This window comes from Bicyclus anynana, chromosome 22, assembly GCF_947172395.1.
Source record: "Bicyclus anynana chromosome 22, ilBicAnyn1.1, whole genome shotgun sequence".
Taxonomy (NCBI): domain Eukaryota; kingdom Metazoa; phylum Arthropoda; class Insecta; order Lepidoptera; family Nymphalidae; genus Bicyclus; species Bicyclus anynana.
This window is the reverse complement of record NC_069104.1, coordinates 9,159,455-9,179,675: the sequence shown is the minus strand read 5'-3', so window position 1 is coordinate 9,179,675 and position 20,221 is coordinate 9,159,455. Positions and strand designations below refer to the sequence as shown.

At 37.3% G+C, this 20,221-nt stretch overlaps 1 protein-coding gene across 1 annotated transcript in view; it reads right to left on the bottom strand.

Moving 5' to 3' along the window:
• Positions 1 to 4,771: 4,771 nt before the first annotated feature.
• LOC112053554 (facilitated trehalose transporter Tret1) overlaps positions 4,772 to 20,221 on the bottom strand; it is a 33,829-nt gene continuing 18,379 nt past the window's right edge. The window contains exons 2-7 of the mRNA XM_024093007.2: positions 20,064 to 20,199; positions 12,710 to 12,938; positions 11,566 to 11,722; positions 9,464 to 9,856; positions 7,822 to 8,108; positions 4,772 to 6,716 (exon numbers count right to left, since the gene is read on the bottom strand). Coding sequence (XP_023948775.2) covers positions 6,401 to 6,716; positions 7,822 to 8,108; positions 9,464 to 9,856; positions 11,566 to 11,722; positions 12,710 to 12,938; positions 20,064 to 20,199 — 1,518 coding nt within the window. The 3' untranslated portion in view covers positions 4,772 to 6,400. The remainder of the gene's footprint in view (positions 6,717 to 7,821; positions 8,109 to 9,463; positions 9,857 to 11,565; positions 11,723 to 12,709; positions 12,939 to 20,063; positions 20,200 to 20,221) is intronic.

Below are 20,221 nucleotides of genomic sequence, written 5' to 3'. Positions count from 1 at the left end.
TTGATTGATGCTACACCTAATTTCATAATATCTATCAATATGAAACATGAAATGCAGGTTATACAATATACAGTCATAATATGTTTTACTAGCCACGGTTTCACCCGCGTAGTTCCCGGTCCCGTGAAAATACGAGGATAAAATGTAGCCTTTGACATTCACAAATAACATGGCTGGGCAAAATAATTTTCAAAATCAATGCAGTAGGTACAATTAGAGATTACCCCCTACAATACCACAAATTATACCTCTATCTTCTCTTCTACTCGTATGTATATAAAAATCAATGCCAATTTTCGTTGTAATGTTATAACTTAAGAACGGGCTCACCTGTTCCAACCAAATGGACTCTGGAGGCATTTTTCGGACTATTTAGTAGATGGTTTACGTGAAGTTTGCTTAAAATCGGTCGAGCGGTTCATCATGTATCACATTTTTTGTAACAAATTAATTCAAGGGTAGGGTAGGGTAGGGTAGGTAATCTCTGGATTTTGAGTGTTATAGGCAACATTTTAATACTACTAATCTACTACAATCTTGAGGCGTAGGTACCTAGTTAAAGTTGCCAGTACTAAATAAACACAAACATCTATACTAATATTATAAAGCTGAAGAGTTCGTTTGTTTGATAGAACGCGCTGCTCTCGGGAACTACTTGCCCGATTTGGAAAATTCTTTCAGTGTTAGATAGTCCATTTATCGAGGAAGGTTGTAGGCTATATATTATCCCCGTATTCTTACGGGGACGGGAACCACGCGGGTGAAACCGCGCGGCGTCAGCTAGAACTTAAATACATAAGAAACATTTCCAGTGTCACGTAGGTAATTTTTTGCGTAAGTTTCTTAGTAATGACATTATTTGGGCAGTTTCGATCGCTTAGCTTTAATTCAAATATATATATATACTAGCGGACTCCCGCGGCTTCGTCCGCGTGAAACTCGATGTAAACTTTCAGCTACCCCTATCCTACCCCTACCCTACTCCTACCCTACCCGTACCCTAACTGTATCTTACCCCTACCCTACCCGTACCCTACCCTACCCGTAATCTTCCCTTTCCCTACCCCTAGGATAGGGGTAGGCCCTACCCCTACCCTATCCCTAACCTAGGCATACACTCCCCTACCCCACCCTACCCCTACTCTACCTTTACCAATACCATACCCTTACATAACCCCTACCCTACCTGTACCCTACCCTACCCTACCCTATACCTTCCCTACCCTTAGCAAAATCGGTCCAGCCCTATGAGCGTGGTGCGATGACAAAGGAAAATAGAGACTTCTATGCTAAAATTATAATCTTTTGATCTACTGGACCGATTTGAAAGATTGTTTTACCAATAGAAAGCTACGTTATTTGCGAGTGTCATTAGGCTATGTTTGATTCCCATATTCACACAGGAACGGGAACTACGTAATTGAAAGCGTGGGGCGTCATGTAGCGGAATTTCTGCGTCTTTTAGAAATTTTGTATTATCTCCGAAACTATTTAACTAATTAACATACTATAAAGGGCAAATCTTATCTCCATAATATCCTTGTGATTATTAAATAATTTATTTTAATAAGGATTTAAGTTAAGTAGCATAAATAATGACGCAAACCTAAGTATATAAAATTTATAATTTTTAAAACACTACTTAAGGTACTATATCTGCTAATATATAGAAGATAGATATATGGTGTCGCGGACTTTTTTGTAGAACTTTTAAAGATACATAAGCCTCCATACATTAATTTCAATTTTACACAATGGTTAAGGCAGCGCATGCGAATAAGTCTGCTTAAGAGGATTTTCGGTCCGACCTGTATGACAAAAACTGTGTTAACTCGGCGAATATATATCATGCTAATATAAAATATAGCCTATAGCACTCCCCGATAATGTAACATTCTACTGGTGAAAGAATTTTTGAAATCGGACCAGTAGTTCCGAAGATTACCCCATTTAAAAAATGTGACAAACATACAAACTTACAAACTTTACCTCTTTATAATATTAGTATAGATATATATATATATATATATATATATATATATATATTTGAATTAAAGCTATAAATATATATACAGGAAGAAATTTTTTTTAGTACAGATATTTTTATATTTTGTACATAAACAAAATTTAATGAACACGTATTTTTTCTTTTTTTTTTTAACTCAAAAATAACAAACTTATCGTTAACTAAAGTTATTTACGTTTAAACAGAATTTAAGGGTCACCCTATCGCTGTACTAGGTAATAGGCAACTACAAAATCAGCTGGTAGGTACTACGTTAGCGAGCGCCCGCGCCGAGGGCCGTTGACCTTTGTGCGTTTATTTTATTTTTGTTTGATACCTATTATTTTTTATAATAATTAAAGGTCATCACTTTTGAGCTGAGTACCGATATTCTCTTCATACTTTATTGGGCTTACGACCATCAATAATGCCTGAAGTGCATGCGTAATAATAATGAACTACCTATGAACCTATGAACTTTCGATTGAAATAATAAAATACAAATGATGATTATTATTACGCAAACTTTTGCATTAAAGACGATTTAAAAAATTGTAATCAGCTTATTTACATTAATCAATGATATCTACTTACTAAGTTTGTTTTTGTTAATTTTAAAATGTTAATCACTGTATTTTAACAATTGTTCGAAATGAAGTCCATTCCTTTCAAGGCACAACCGAACACGTTTTAATAAATTAGTTTATTTAAAACACTTGTTCCTCACATTAGGCACTGCGGGGTTCAGGATTCCTTGGGCTCGTAGCCTAGGAACACAATACAGTCGCATCATTTCGTAATATTCGCGATTTGAAAATCCCGACATAGTGGCTTGCACATGCGATTTATTAATTAGGTAACTTAAATGCGCACGCGACGGCAGATTGTCTGTCACTGGTCGCCCATCGGCAATTCGGTAGGCGTCCTCAGGGATTTTTCGATCCCCTCACCTCTGCCGCCCCCGTCAGCCGAAGCCGAAGCGATATGCCTACGGCCGGTATTTCTTTGTCGGCGTCTTGCAAAGTGCCGCCAGCAGTTGCGCAGTTTGTTTGGTAATGTGTCCATTATTTTGTTATTTCTGAGACATAAATTGAAAAAAAAATATTACATAAAATGTATCGAACTGTTTGTAGATTTATGTTCTATTAATGATACAGAACCACGAAAAAAAATATCCGCACTAAAGACCGAATCACCCTGTATATATATATTTGTCTGACATGTCGAGTCGTGACTCGTGACGCATCAAAAAAAGAATCGGTATCATACATTTTGTATGCGGCACATCAGAAGCCATCACGACATGTCACAACACATAAGTGCAAACGTTGCCATACAAAATGTATGATACCGATTCTGTTCTGATGCGTCACGACATGACACGTCAGACAAATATAAATCCGGCTTTTATATTCTATGTCTTAAACGAGTACCTACAAGTTTTTTTTTTTATTGTTTACAAGTTAGCCCTTGACTACAATCTCACCTCATGGTAAGTGATGATGTAGTCTTAGATGGAAGCGGGCTAACTTGTAAGGAGGAGGATGAAAATCCACACCCCTTTCGGTTTCTACACGGCATCGTACCGGAACGCTAAATCGCTTGGCGGTACTTCTTTGCCGGTAGGGTGGTAACTAACCACGGCTGAAGCCTCCAACCAGACCTGGATCAATTAATAAAATCTCAATCTGCCCAGCCGGGGATCGAACCCAGGACCTCCGTTTCCGTAAATCCACCGCGCATACCACTGCGACACGGAGGCCGTCAAAGTATGCTTCGCTCGTACCGCTAAAATGAATTTTATTAGATACATGATTACAGGTTTTCAGCTGGTTGATTGTGAGGAAAAATGCCCTTGCTGTGAAGGAAAATATAAAACAATAACACCTCAAACACAAAATAGTCTCGAAGTTACAATCATTAACGTTACCCAAGAAATCGATCCAGATCGTAAACGACTCCTACAAAGTCAAAGTCCAACGGAAGTGTTTATTCCCTCAACAACCAGAACTTCAGATTGTTCTAAGTGTAGAAGGCCAAAAACTTGGGGCACAACAGCCAGAGGTGAAACTCGAGACTTTTTTAGAATTCTAAATGACGTTTAGTTAGGCAGTCTAAAGGAGCATTTACACTAAACTAGCGAATGCTTATTTTATCTTCACTCCCTCAAATTTTCCAATCCAAATTGGCGGAAACTCTGGAAATCTATATACCTACATAATATTTCGGGAAAACCATATATGTAGATATTATATTTTTTTTTTGAGCTACGGCAGCTGATAGAGCGATGGTGAACCTTTGCCTTCGATTTGGAGGGCGTAGGTTCCTTCAACTTTTCGGTTATGTGCATTTTTTAACGTACGTTAAAAAAGCCTTAAATGATGGTCCCTACTCCCAAAACCGAAAATGCTACACTGCTCGAAAAAAAAACGTCGTATTTTAAAAACGCTGTCATGTGAACATATACTTGGGAATGCATTTGTTGTATTCGAACGATTTTTTAACGTCCGTTAAAAAAGCTCTCGTGCGTATGTGGGCTAAGACATTAAATACCACGTGTCTCAAACGGTGAAGGAAAAACATCGTGAGGAAACCTGCATACCTGACAATTTTCTAAATTCTCTACGTGTGTGAAGTCTGTTAATGCGCATTGTGCTCCACAGTAAGCCGATTATAGATTGTTAATGATTGTATTTATTTAAATTTTAGTGATAAAACAAGGAGAACTCTTTTTTATTTGTCTAGCTAGAAATAAAATAAATGAAGTAATTTCAATATCTTTATTAAATAAAACTTAGTAGGTATTGTTTTATTTTTTTATTTCTATATACATTCGTATACATTTTTGTGCAAAATACCGTAATATTATAACAATTCGACGATGTACATTTTTGTGCAATTTTTTTAATAATTTGGTATTTATTTTTCATTTATCAATAGTTAAATGTTAAAATGCCTATCATACATAGGTTCACAGTTTCTAAATTCCATAAAATTTCTTTAAAATTTTACTATTATTCAATTATTAGATACACTCAATATGAGTTTCTTATAAATATAATTTTCTCACATACATTTTCTATAAAAAAGTCTTTTAATAAATTTGTTCGCTCTAATCTCAAAAAATACTGTAACGATTTTCACAAATGGATAATTATTTATAGAAACATAGCTTAAATCCGCTATTTATTAGTGAAAATGTACGGGAAGGGTGTTTTCATTGTCTAAAGTACTAGTTGTCACAAGTTCAATATTTTAAAAAGTAAAAAGATTTAAGAAAAGTATTTTCGAGTGCATCCTACTGCTACCAACATTAGAAAGTGTCATGGCCGCCAGAGTATATCGACGAGTGTAGGAAAAGATATAAAAATACCTTAATTAAGTAAATATTGGTGAATTATTTGAGTAAAGATATGACTACAGTAATTTATTTGTTATAGGAATTATTTATATAGATTTAATAGAAAAATAGTCAAGTTTAAATTAATTTATTATCAATTGTTTACTTTTAGAATAATTATATATTTTTTAATGTGGTGCATGTTGTCTTAAAAAAAATTGGGCTGGTTGTCACTTGAACAATACACTCCTTTACATATTGTAATGTTCTAACAACCGCTATGTTTTTTGTAAACGTTAACAGTGCAATGAGCACCAAGAAAATAGTAATTCCGATAGATAATAAATTGAAAAAAAAAGTAATATGTAACGAAGAAAGGGAATATTCTCAGGGCATGTTAAGTTTGAAGTTTTGAAATTCGGTCAAGCAGTAACGAGCAAGCAGCAATGACAAAAAGCAAGATTATTAGTGCATGAGTATTGTGTATTGAATTAAGAATCTATTTTATTGTACCTCACCTGAGACAACCTACCCAAGAGCGGGACAACTTGTCTCACTTTCTTTTTTCATTTTTCACCTCTCAGTTTATTCATACAAATGAGTAATTTCCGTAAGAAAAAGGTGTAATTATTAAAAGCCAATAAACCCAATACATGATTAATAAAGAAAAACTGGCAACTTTAGTTAGTTTTATTTTAAATGGTTATTCATATTTTGTGACAACTAGTACCCGTCTCCCTTACTACTAAACAGCTATTTATTAGTGAAAATATAGTAACAAACAGCCATTCATTAGTTGAAATTCAACTGAACTCCGCATAAATGCATTAATGGCTCCTTGAAACGTAATAAGCTAAGTGAAAATGTTGTAAATCATATTAAAAACAGATATTTCAGCGACCGAAGTAACAATATCAATTATTCTAAAATTAACAATTAAGTAGGTAGCTACTTAGAAATAAAACATGGCTTCGTCAGCCTATATAAGCGTTTAACAAAAAACATAATAACTAACGACGTACGAAATACATTACGTAGGTAAATGTATACTGAATTTAACAATTGACTAGCATAGGTTTGTTCACTTCAATGCTTTTGCCGTTTCTCTTTCTAAAGGCGTTAATTAAAAAATCATCGGCGAATATTTTCTGATTCCCTTTATAATACGCTTCGATTTCTGCTAAAGACCTACGTTCTGTTTCTGGCAAGAAGAAATATAAGTAGATTGTACCTAATAGCCCTATACCGGCGTATAGTAAAAAGGTTCCGTGAATGTGGAAAGCTATTTCTAAATTGTAATTGGTTTTGGTGGCTATGAAGAAAATGATATAGCTAAGTGCAGCAGCCAATCCAGTCGCTATACCTCTGCTCCTGAAATTAAAAAAAACATACGAATGAGATCAAAGGTTCATCATCGTTCACAGCGATGATCGTCTACTGGTGATTAGTATTTGGATATTTGGATTGGTCAACTGGTATTTCCGAGCATCACGTTCTCACGAAACCAACAGGATGTTGACGATCCACCAGAGTGACAAGGTAGAGAGCCAGTGGCGTGCATAAGATATTTAACTAGGGTAAGCATTAGACATATACCTACAAACCTTTTTCTTCTGCAACCCAGATTCGTAATGAGGCAGTGTATTTTTGTATCTTAGGAGTGCACGCCACTGCGGAGAGCTATTCATGTACGATGGGACTAAAATGTCCATTGGTTAAGCCGATGGACATCCATTGTTGGACATAGGCCTCCTAAAGTACTAATTCCTTTTCTCCTTACTACAACACTATGGTGGCGGCAGATCGTTCATTTTACAGGTTGACTCGTATTAATTATTGTTTGATTTTCCTTGTTAATTTAGTTTCCCATAAATGTTAATTTTGTTATTTTATTACTCTGTTCGTTCTTGTTTCATTATTTTATTTTACTTTGTATTCATGTATAAGTTTTAAGTTAAGACACGTCACGTAGACACGTCCGTGAACTCACAAGGTTTCACCTGAAAACCAGCGCCACAGCTCGCTGTGGCATTGTGCTGAGGTGGATACCTGTTTTGTCCACGACCAGATATTTGTATGTTCTGTTTGTTTATTTTATTTTATTTTATTACTCGTGTGTGGACAAATAAAGATATATTCTATTCTATTCTAAAGAGTCAAAGTATCATGGGTTGACGCCCCTTGAAACTTGCGAATTCCTAAAACACGGTTGTGTAGACCTAGTGCCTAGTGGATAGACTAAACCCGGCGCTTTCCGATGCAGGGTTGCCATTCTAGCACATTACGACTCTAACATAAACCGGTTATTCCAACAAGTAAGTAGTACTTATCATCATCATTAGCATTCCATTGGATCACTGTTGAGCACAAGTCTCCTCTCAGAATGAGAGGGGCTAGTTTAGGTTAAGGTTCATCACGCCTCAAGGTTAGGTAAATATATATTTTAATAATATCATAACGGTGTAGAAATTCTTACCTGAATGGAAATACTTCTGACAGCAGTACCCACGGTATTCCCGAGCTTGTAAATGATACCAACAGCATGAACAGAACCACCGGTAAAAACTCCTTCTGTTCTGGGAAAGTGTTTTGTTCATATGAATTCACACTGAAAGGTAAATTCACGCCTGCGTATATACTTATAGCAAGACTGCAGCACGATGTACCGAATAACGACATCAAGACTAGTTTTCTTTTGCCAATTGATTTGATTATTGCAGCTGAGATCAGGTTCATTATTATGTATACCACCGCAACTGATACCTGGAAATAAGTAATTTTTTTTTTTTTTAAACAATACACATCACTATCTAGCCCCAAAGTAAGCATACAGAGTAGCTTGTGTTATGGGTGCTAAGATAGTTGATATTATTATATTAATATACAATTATATACTACATATAAATACTTATATAATGTATAAATACACACAGACACTGGAAAACACTCATGCTCATCACAAATATTTTCCAGTTGTGGGAATTGAACCCACGGCCGTGGATGCAGAAAGCAGGGTCACTACCCACTGCGCCACGCGGCCGTTAAGAATTAATATTGAGAAAGAATACAATAATGAACTTAAGCTAACTTATCCTAATAACTATACAAATCATGCCCACGTGGAATGGTGGCAAGAATACTGGCTGCATTTCCGCGCTGGACAGCCAGGCTGATCCTTTGCGCAAAAAATGAGCCAGCCCTTCTGTCACCAGTCGAGGCAACTAGCCGCGGTGAAATGATTTTAGACAAAATTATATTTATTAAGACTGTTATTTACTTTACAAAGAGGTAAAGTTTGTGGTATTGTAGGGGGTAATCTCTGGATCTACTGAAACGATTTTAATAATATTTAAATACTAAAGCCGCCCTTAGACCTGTTTAATTCAGCCCTTACAGTAGTATCGCTGTAAAAATTGAATAAATTCTCCCATTTTCCCAACATTTCCCTTCACTGCTCTGCTCCTATTGATCGTAGCGTGACTGCACTGCAAGACACCGGATAGGCTTCCATCCATATGTCATTGTCATTCCTAGAATCGTACGAAGCGATTTGCTTCTTCGTTTCCTAAGTACGTATGGCTAGGCTCTCTCGAAGTCAGTGTTTCCTAATTCTAATAACCTGGGCATATTTAAGAAGAGAGTGAATAGGCATCTTCTAGGCAAGCGCGTTCTTCTTAGGCCACATCGTGACACAGGTGAGATCGTGGTCAAGCGCGAGCTTATTCCATATATTTAGATTTTTTTTTATATTCTTTACAAGTTAGCCCTTGACTACAATCTCCTCATCAATACCTGATGGTAAGTGATGATGCAATCTAAGATGGAAGCGGGCTAACTTGTTAGGAGGAGGATGAAAATCCACACTCCTTTCGGTTTCTACACGACATCGTACCGGAACGCTAAATCGCTTGGCGGTACGTCTTTGTCGGTAGGGTGGTAACTACCCACGGCCGAAGCCTCCCACCAGCCAGACTTGGACCAATTAAGAAAACCTCAATCGACCCAGCCGGGGATCGAACCCAGGACCTCCGCCTTGTAAATCCACCGCGCATACCACTGCGCCACGGAGGTCTGTCAAATCAAATCAGATAATGTATAAAAACCCATAATATACTCACCACTATGCTTTTAGGATCGAACTTCATGCCCAAAGCTTTACAAACATTAACCATATTAGGCCTCACAGGTAGCAAACCACTCATGGTGTGGAAGAAGAAATACGCCATGACCAACGTAAAAGGTCTCATTGTCTCCTTAACAAAGAACAAGTATTTATATTTTAGATACACCTTCTTAAATATGCTATAGCTGGAATGCTCGCATGGTTTCTGTTCTGTGGTTGTATTGTTTGAGCAAATAATGCAATCACTGCAAGCGTTGTGGTATTGCAGGAGTTCATTGAACTCTTTTTGGACGTCCTCCGGTTGGGCCCAGCCTCGTAATCTACAGAGGGAATGTAGAGCCTCTTTTTGACGGCCTTTTGAGATCAACCATATCGGTGTTTCGGGAACCTGAAAAATACGACGTAAAAGAATTAGGTATGAGGGTTGAAGAAGAAATAAGTCTTTTTCTAGATATTTAAACAACATCACACACAAAAAAACAAATAAATGCAACACAATCATCATCATTATTATCATTATCAGACGCTGGACATCCACTGCAGGACATAGGCCTTTTGTAGGGACTTCCAAACATCACGATACTGAGCCACCTGCATCCAGCGAATCCCTGCGACTCGCTTGATGTCGTCAGTCCATCTGGTGAGGGGTCTACCAACACTGCGCTTTGTAGTGTGGGGTCGCCATTCCAGCACCCCAACGTCCATCGGCTCTTCGATGTGCCCCGCCCATTGCCACTTCAGCTTCGCGACTCGCCGAGCTATGTCGGTGACTTTGGTTCGTCTACGGATCTCCTCATTTCTGATTCGATCACGCAGAGATACCCCTAACGTAGCTCGTTCCATCGCCCGCTGTGTGACTCTGAGCCTTCTTATGAGGCCCATAATAGAATATATAACTATCCCAAAAAGGTCTACAGTCATCATTATGTTAGGATTAGCAGGGAGCTAGATGCTGGCGGCTCGAGACCGTGGTGTTTGGAAGTTCATGCAAGAGGCCTATGTCCAGCAGTGGACGTCCATTGGCTGTTAATAATGATGAACACACTAAGAAGCTTGTGCTCAAGTCAATTGGCCTTATCCTATACAAGAATTCCTCGAAATGTACCTATGTGTTTTATGTGTTACCTTTAATATAATTGTTGATAGGAATCTTTTATGATGGTCGAATAAATCTTTTACATAATACACCATTAGTAAACCCGTTCACATATATATACAATTAATTAAAGGGCAATAAAGCCTTCGTGTTTGAATAAAAAATGCGACATTGTAAATAATTAGGCTGTTTTGGACCTTTGGAACGAGCAAATGGTACTCGTATCGCATTTCTAGCCGGTTGAGTTTGGTAGTTCACTATTTATTTCGTCATTGGCAAATGGCAGCTACTCCGTCCGCCTAGAAATAGTTTTATTTTCACATAATTTTTTAAAAAACGGAGGAGATTTCTCAATTCGACCGTATATCTTTTTTTTTACCTGAATGGAAATACTTCCGACAGTTGTGTGTATTTAAAGAAATTAAATATTACATGTCTTAAACGGTGAAGGAAAACATCGTAAGGAAACCTGCATACCAGAGAATTTTCCTAATTCTCTGCGTGCGGGACGTCACAGCGTGAAATGCAAACTTTACTCTCCAATGTTGCTAATCACATTAAGCTTAATAATAATGATAAAACTTACAAACAACACTAGTACCATTGTTGCCAGAGGTACAGTGACGGACACAAGTGCTGCCTGCCGCGACGACACGACTGTACCTAGCAGGTAGGCGATGAATGTGCTCGTTGAATGTCTAAAGCGAGTAAACGCACCATAATGCTGCTAATCATGATAGGCTATCGCGCACGCTGGTCGAATAGGCTTAAAAATAATGATAAAACTTACAAACAACACTAGTACCATTATTGCCAGAGGTACAGTGACGGACACGAGTGCTGCCTGCCGCGACGACACGACTGTACCTAGCAGGTCAGCGAAGAACATTCCTAGCGTGTTTGTGCTTGTTGAATGTCGCAACGAACCATAATGCTGCTACTATACGATAAGCCATCGCGCACGCTGCTCGAATAGGCTTAATAATAATGATGAGACTTACAAACAACACTAGCACCATCGTTGCCAGAGGTACAGTGACGGACACAAGTGCTGCCTGCCGCCACGACACGACTGTACCCAGCAGGTAGGCGATGAACATACCCAGCGAGGTGAAACTGTTGGTCAGCGTTGTAAGGATGCCTCGTAGAGATGGATCACTGTAAGGTAAGACGATACATGTTATCACAAAGTCTTTGTTTCTTTGTCTGAAACTGTCGAGCCAAATTTGATCAGAATCATTTCACCGCGGCTAGTTGTCTCGACTGGTGACAGAAGGGCTGGCTCATTTTTTGCGCAAAGGATCAGCCTGGCTGTCGAGCGCGGAAATGCAGCCAGTATTCTTGCCACCATTCCACGTGGGTATGATTTGTATAGTTATTAGGATAAGTTAGCTTAAGTTCCTTATTGTATTCTTTCTCAATAAAAAAAATTTGATAAATTTAATACATTAATACTCATAGGAATTGGAGAAGAATACCATTCATTAGGCTGCACTTTATTACACTCCTTCAAATTATATTGATAGAATTTGTATGACCTAAGTATCTCAAACGGTGAAAGGAAACATCGTGAGGAAACCTGCACACCGGAGAGTTTTCTTGATTCTTTGCGTGTGTGAAGTCTGCCAATTCGCATTAGGCCAGCGTGGTGGACTATTGGCCTAACATCTCTCATTCTGAGAGGAGATTTAAGCTCAGCAGTGAGCCGAATATACATATGAATTGATAATGAAGATTACATTCCTTCAAATTTTTTTATGATTGACTGTATTGAGAACCTAAAGTTAGGTAGGGAACATAAAAAATGCTAGTTTATACGATACAGTAGGTAGTAAGGTATTTAATTTCTCTCTTTTTTCTGTCTTATAACTATGTATACAATATACACATTACACTTATTTGAATAAAATATTTCCTGAGTATTGAGACCTTGAGAGTTGAGACCTTGAGGACTATTAATTTGATTACCTAATAATTAACCAAAGCACAAGTTTTGTCTACAGCTTAGCTTATTCTATGTGCTAAGGTATGGAATGGACGGAAATCGATCGCTAAACATTTTAAATTCTAGTCTCGCCCTTTGATTAAGCTATTGAACCTTCAGCTCGACATATTAAAAAAATAAAATCTAAATAGATACATTACCTAACCTCTCCGACGTAAGTAATTGATGGCGCCTCCATGATACCAGTGCCAATGCCAAGCAGCGCGTTGCCAAGAAACAAAGAGGGGACATTCCACGCGAAGTACATGATCATCCACGCTGCCAAGTGAGGGATGTTGACTAGGAACAACGCCTTCTTCCTTCCGAAAGTGTCCAATATGGGACCGGAGAATATGCTGCCCAGTGGCTGGCATAGAAACGCCATGCTGCCTGAACAAATAATACAATTACTTAAAATAATAACTTTACATAATTAAAAAAAACTAGCCCACGCCCGCGACTTCGTCCGCGTGAAAATCGATGTAAACTTTCAACTACCTACCCTTACCCCTACCCTACGTTGAAATTTATCCTGAATTTTCTGTGCTATAAACCTCCCGGAGCCCGAGACCTTTCCAACGAATGCAAAACCGTGGAAATCGGTTCGTGCGTTCTGGAGTTATAGCATCAGGAAGGAAACCCTTATTTTTATATAGTAGAATAATAAAAAACACGCTTTTAACACGCACTAAAAATTACAAATATTGGATTTAAGTCACGTGACTATTTTTTTCGTATTTCTGACAGTAAACCCTTTCATTTGATATCCATATCATAGGGGTGGATTTCAAACAGCAGTCCGCTGTCTTGAGGAGGCCGCCATATTGGATTTCTAGTCTTCTTCTAGTCCGCTTTGAATGAGGTGTACGGCTGAGCTGTGTGTAGCAACGGCGCTATTGTTCCGCAGAATGGGGATGACGATTAGCTTTGAAAATTGAATAAGTATATTGATTTTTATGACACATTTGAATTAATAAGATAATAATATTAATAAATATTATGATTGTCTGGATGTCTATAATATAAATGGCACCAGTGCTGCAGAAACAGCTAATATAAAATATAACAGTTAATATTTCAAAATCTACTGAAAATGATTTATCATAATTAGATGAAAATTCATCAATTTTTTGCTTCTTTATATTAAACGTGACATTTTTCAATATTAAGAAGCATAGGCATAAACGCACAAATAACAAAGATATTTGTAATTTTGTTTGAATTCCCATTTATTTATTTATTTGGTCCACCCATACCAACCTAACGAAAACTACGATGGATGACGTCATTAATTCGTGCCATTTTCTATGGATCGTTTATGAGCGATCCGTGGCAGTGCCGCTCTGTAAATTAAAGTAATAATAAACTAAATTAAATTAAATAAAAGTAATGATGGCAGATTCGCTGTTACTTTTACGAAATTGGTTTACTATTAGCATACTCATTTACATGCAATTAATAAAATCTGTCAACATTCCTTTTTTGTAGTTCAGTGTATTGCAACTTCAGAACGGACTAGAAGTTTTTTGCGGATACATGCTACAACTTTTTTAATAAGTAATTTATGCAAACAATGTTTAGTATTCATATTATGGAGATTGTTCGTTTTATCAGTAGAATCTAGTTTCACACATTTAAAACCTAAACTATTATCATAAATCGTACCTATTAGATGTGTTAGGTCTTAACGTTTATTAGTTTAAATAATTGTGGGAAAATGCATTGCATTTTTGTATAACAAAAATAAATTTTTTATTGCTATTTTATTTAAATAGGTGTGTAGGTATCTATTTATAAACTTGTAACAATTGTTCGTGTGATCATAATTTATTAAAAAGTTATTGTAGTTAAGTAGGTTGTTGATATGTAAATTTATTTTGGCTGGCACCTCAACCTCAAGTTCGTTCGGGGAGCGAGTAGCGATGAATGAAAAACCCACGACTGATCCACCTCACTTCCCCGCACGCATGCTTTCACATCCGTGCAGTCTTTCCCCCCGTCGCCCGCATATCATCAACGAACTTGCCAAGCTATAATTCTGTGCCTCAACACAACTTGCATTTTACACTCGTTGATGAAATAATCGCCTATAACAAGTCTTGTTCGAGTGTGAACTTTATTTGTGTTATTACCAACCCATATTCGGCTCACTGCTGAGCTCGAGTCTCCTTTCAGAATGAGAGGGGTTTTGCCAATAGTCCACCACGCTGGCCCAATGAAATGACAAACTTCACACACGCAGAGAATTAAGAAAAATCTCTGGTATGCAGGTTTCCTCAAGATGTTTTTCCTGCACCATTTGAGACACGTGATATTTAATTTCTAAAAATGCATACAACTGAAAAGTTGGAGGTGCGTGCCCCAGACCGGATTCGAACCTACAGCCTCCGGAATCAGAAGCAGAGGTCCACTGGTCTATTACGGCGCTGATTTTTCAATATATGAACCATAAACATAAATGTAACTTTGTTAGAACGCCCATACAAATCTAACGGTCATTAAGATCAATGACGTCATTAATTCGTGCCATTTTGTATGGTGCGTTTTTCAAGGATCCGTTGCAGTGCCGCAAATATGAGCTTTTAAATCCCTGTAGCTCCGAAAGTAATGATCGCAGATACCCTGTTACTTTTACAAAATTTCTTTACTATTAGCATACTCCTATATATATTATACACAATTTGAAAACTGTCATAAAACTGAATTTCACGCGATCGAAGTCGCGAGCATCAGTTAGTATGACATATGTAAGTAGGTATCTGTATCTGTCTATTGATTTTTATGGAATTTATATCCAGTTTATTACATAATTAAAATTTAAATTACGTTTAATAAAAACAGATAAATCATTTAAAAGTGTTTTAAGACATAATAGACAACTTTATTGGTAAGTATTTATTTTTCCTTATTGTGCCCTTGACAGCTATGGCCTACCTACAATTAACTAGCCATAATATACCATAAGCTGTAGTAAGTTTACAAACTTATTTAAATGTTTACATTTTTATTTATTACTACCAAAAGCGATGGTGTGTTTGTTGACAAATGAAATGTTTACATTTTTATTTATTACAACCCCTATTTTACCACTTCTCTCTTTATTTTAGGGACAAAAGTAGCCTGTTTTCACGTATATGTATATATGCTCCTCGGTCCCATTTATTAGAAAACCAAAATTCATCTTGATCGGTTCAGCCGTTTAGCTGTGAAAAGGTAACAGACAGACAGATTTACTTTCGTATTTATAATTACTACTATGGATTAGTTAATATGGACCTTATTTACCCTAATCTATACTAATATTATTAGAGCCGTGATAGCCCAGTGGATATGACCTCTGCCTCCGATTCCGGAGGGTGTGGGTTCGAATCCGGTCCGGGGCATGCACCTCCAACTTTTCAGTTGTGTGCATTTTAAGGAATTAAATATCACGTGTCTCAATCGGTGAAGGAAAACATCGTGAGGAAACCTGCATACTAGAGAATTATCTTAATTCTCTGCGTGTGTGAAGTCTACCAATCCGCATTGGGCCAGCGTGGTGGACTATTGGCCTTACCTCTCTCATTCTGAGAGGAGACTCGAGCTCAGCAGTGAGCCGAATATGGGTTGACGACGTTACTAATATTATAAAGTTTGTTTGATTGAACGCGCTAATCTCAGGAACTACTGGTCCGATTTGAAAAATTCTTTCAGGGTTAGATAGCCCATTTATCGAGGAAGGCTATAGGCTATATTTTATCCCGGTATTCCTACGGGAACGGGAACCACGTGGGTGAAACCGCGCGGCGTCTACTAGTGTTTCATAAAAATCTATATAAACCTAGTCATCATCCCCATAATGGTGTACCAGCTGGCTTTGAAAGGCTCCTACTATTAAGCCGGATTTATATTTGTCTGACGTGTCGTGCCGTGACGTATCATAACAGGATCGGTATCATACATTTTGTATGGCAACGTTTATATTTATGTGTTGTGACATGTCCTGATGGTTTCTGATGTGTAGCATACAAAAAGTATGAAACCGATTCTGATGCGTCACGACCTCAGACCAATTATTGTATAGGACCTGCCTCGCTAGACGTTACTTTTCTGTCAAAGAATATGATCAACGATCTAATGCGATTATAAAAACTGTCTCTATAGAATCGATGTTAAACAGTTGTAATTAGTGTTTGTCGGTTAAAGAGCTCCGTAAAAATACCTTTTTGTGTAATTGAATTGTGTAAAAAACGGGTAAAAACTTCATATAACTTAGTATAAAAACTTAGTATAAAATATTTACCAAATCTAAGCTCGCTTTCCTCAGAAAATGACAGACAATTTTGTTCGTGACTATGAGTGCGATACAGCTCCCTCTATAATTGGTCTGACGTCACGACACGACACGTCAGACAAATATAATTCCGCCTTTAGTGGGACAGTTCGATCTGTCTGATATGTTTCTAGTAAAGTTTCATAATTTTGCATGTGAATGTCACTTTAGCGATTTTACGCTTTACTAAGTTCACCGAATATACATTAAGATAGATTTAATTGATAGTTTGATGCTGAGAATTTCTAGACTTAACTCTTAACTTATTAAATTAAGTACTTAGGACATAATAGGTTTACCCATAATGGGATTTACTTCATGCTCATGTACCTAGGTAATTGTGGTTACAATTCGCTAGAAACTAATAAGCTATCTATACCTAGCCTCCACCGACTGCCTCGAGATTGGGAGTAGAGAGACCTTTGAAGGTAAGCTAGTATTAGGTCGCTCATTGTTAAGACCCTCACTATTCACGCTAGCAGCTCGGTCGCTGTGATATCGCAGGCATCGTAAGGTTCCGTGGCCTCTGAATCAGCTCATGGGTCTCTGATTATTGCCTGAGCTACGAACGGCTAATACATAAAAGGGAATGCCCATCCCCGGCCCAGTATAATCACCCGGCAATTTACTTATTGTTATCGCCGTTTAGTGTTGGAAATAGTAGTCTGTGACGGATATGACGTCGCTCGATCTCGTGTTGGCTTCAGTGTACTCGTTGCGTTCGAGCCGTCCACATCTCTTGTTGTGTAATTCTTTATGGGTTACTTGGGATAGACGGGGAGAGTGACTTTAGTGGAACAGGGGAGGGTTTGTTAACAATCAAAGGTACCTTTAACCCTACAAACATCGTTCACAAGTACGTTAATTAAGTTGTCCTGACAAGTGTTGTGAATCATAACCTTTGTTCGACATTAGTTTTCTTATTATGTGTAATCAATTTTTGAGTCCTATAATATTATATCTAAAAAAATCTTGATAATTCTACTTCAATAATGGAATCGTTACTTTGTCAATAAAAGTTTGCTACAATGTTTTACGACATTTTTAATTCATCTTTATTTTGTCTACAACAGGGACAAGCTAAGATCGTTGACCATACAGCCCGAGTTTACGAGTATTTTTGAAGACTTAAGATTGATTGTTTGTTCGTTTTCTTATTTGTTAAACTTTTTGGTAACAGAAAAAATAACACGAAAAAAATAATACAGATTCAAATGTTACTTCACCGCTGTGGTACATCGACGAACATTTTGCTCTAGAAGAGTAATAAAAAATGTTTTTTTTTTCTTCCAGAAACATACTTTTATTAAGCCAATAATTTAACCAGATCCTTATTTATACATCATATTATTATCTCCTTAAATACTTTTATACGGGGGTATACCTGGGTTCCCTGGGCCAACGTTGGTGGCCATTCCCCTTTGTGGTGTGTGGTAAGTTTCGCTCTGCACTAAAACCACGCAGCTAGCGCAGAGCGAAACTCGCTCAAGCCAGTGAATCTGTAATGCCTTGATCACACGTACCGAGCAAACGGGCGAGACAGTGCCCTCGGCCGAGTACTCGGTACGTAAAAACATATCGACGAGTGCTCGGCCAACGAAGCGCCGAGCCAGTAGCTCGGCTCCCGTTCTATCTACTAGGCCGAGTGTCTCGCTCGTTCACTAAACATGCATTGTATCGCCCTACACCAGGTCTAAACATGCATTGTATCGCCACTCGGCCACAAGATTATCGTCACGTCGCCGCATGGGCCTGTTCTCATGTTATTTTTCATTTAAAACAATTCCAAATAAAATAAAATACACAATGTCTGTTAGTAACAAGTGGGAACTATATAAAATAAACTATTAAGTATATAAATTCACAACCTTCAAGCTGACTTAGATAGATTTACAGAATATTGTTTGAGAAATAAACTTAGTTTAAGCCTAAATAAATGTAAATATATCACTTTTACGAAGAAAAAATTTGTAAGTAACTTTAACTATTCGCTCTGTGGTGTTAGTCTCGAAAAAGTTAATACTATCAAAGATCTTGGAGTTACATTAGACTGTAAACTACACTTGGACATACATATTGAAAACATTATAAATAAATCATATAAAATGTACGGATTTGTAATGAGAGCAAGCAATAATTTCAAGAAAGCATCAACATATGTTCATCTGTACAAAACACTAGTTCGTTCACAACTAGAATATGCTGTTGCTATTTGGAACCCTCATTATGAAAAATATGTTAAGAGCCTTGAAACTGTTCAGAAAAAATTCTTAAGGACTATGCACTACAAATGTACGAGAAACCGCTTATCCTATGACCAACTTTTAAAAAGATATAAACTGCTCGACTTAAAATCAAGACGTAAGCAATTGGAAGTCATGCTTTTATACGATCTGAGTCACAATAAATATGATTGTACAGCTTTAACGCGTAAACTCTGCTATAGTGTGCCATATAAAATGCGTGCACGTAGTGGTCGCGAACATCGACTGTTTGCAACTACTAGGTGCCGCACAAATGCAGGTAAACGGTCACCAATAGTAAGAATGACACAGACGTATAATAAGCACTTCAAAAACATTGACATTTTTGCCAGTCGAGTAGGTACTTTTAAAAAGTTGGTCATCGGTACACTTAATAGCGATTAATAATTTTGCTATTTATTTATATACTTTAATTTTTATTGTAATTGTGTCATTTCTTTTTTTGTTGTTTTTTTTTAATTTCATTATTTTCTTTTCTTTGTATAAAAGCACTTTGTTAGATAATTTAATTTGAATATAATTTTTATCAGCCCCATCTACATTTTGTATAATTACTCGTGGATAGAGATGTGGGTTGTGTATGTAAACTATTTGTTTTTAAATTTACTTTAAGTTTTGTAATATATATTATTGTACACAACTGTTTTCGATCCCAAATAAATAAATAAATAAATATAAGCTAAATCCGACGTTGCTTTTTTTCCAACAATTCCTTTAATTCTTCAACTAATAGTGGAATGAGTAACTTTGTGTATTTTCTAATAATCGTTTTGCGGTCTATCTTATCCGAATTGTAGTCTCAATTTATCTGAACTGGCTGTGCTTATTTCAAAACACGTCTGAACAACTACTCGCTTACTTCACTGTCTCTGTACTCGGTACGTGCGATCAAGGCATAACTACGATCGAGCACAAACAGTGCCTTTATATAATGCTTACCAAACCAAGATGCCTGCGACTGGTTCATAGAGAGGCCTTCCTTGGCGTCCAACACGTCAGGCAGGACCATGGTGACGAAGCACATTGACATGCCCAGCCCGACCAGCAGAACGTTCAGCGCGACGCACGCTAGCACCTGGAAATATCATCATTATCAA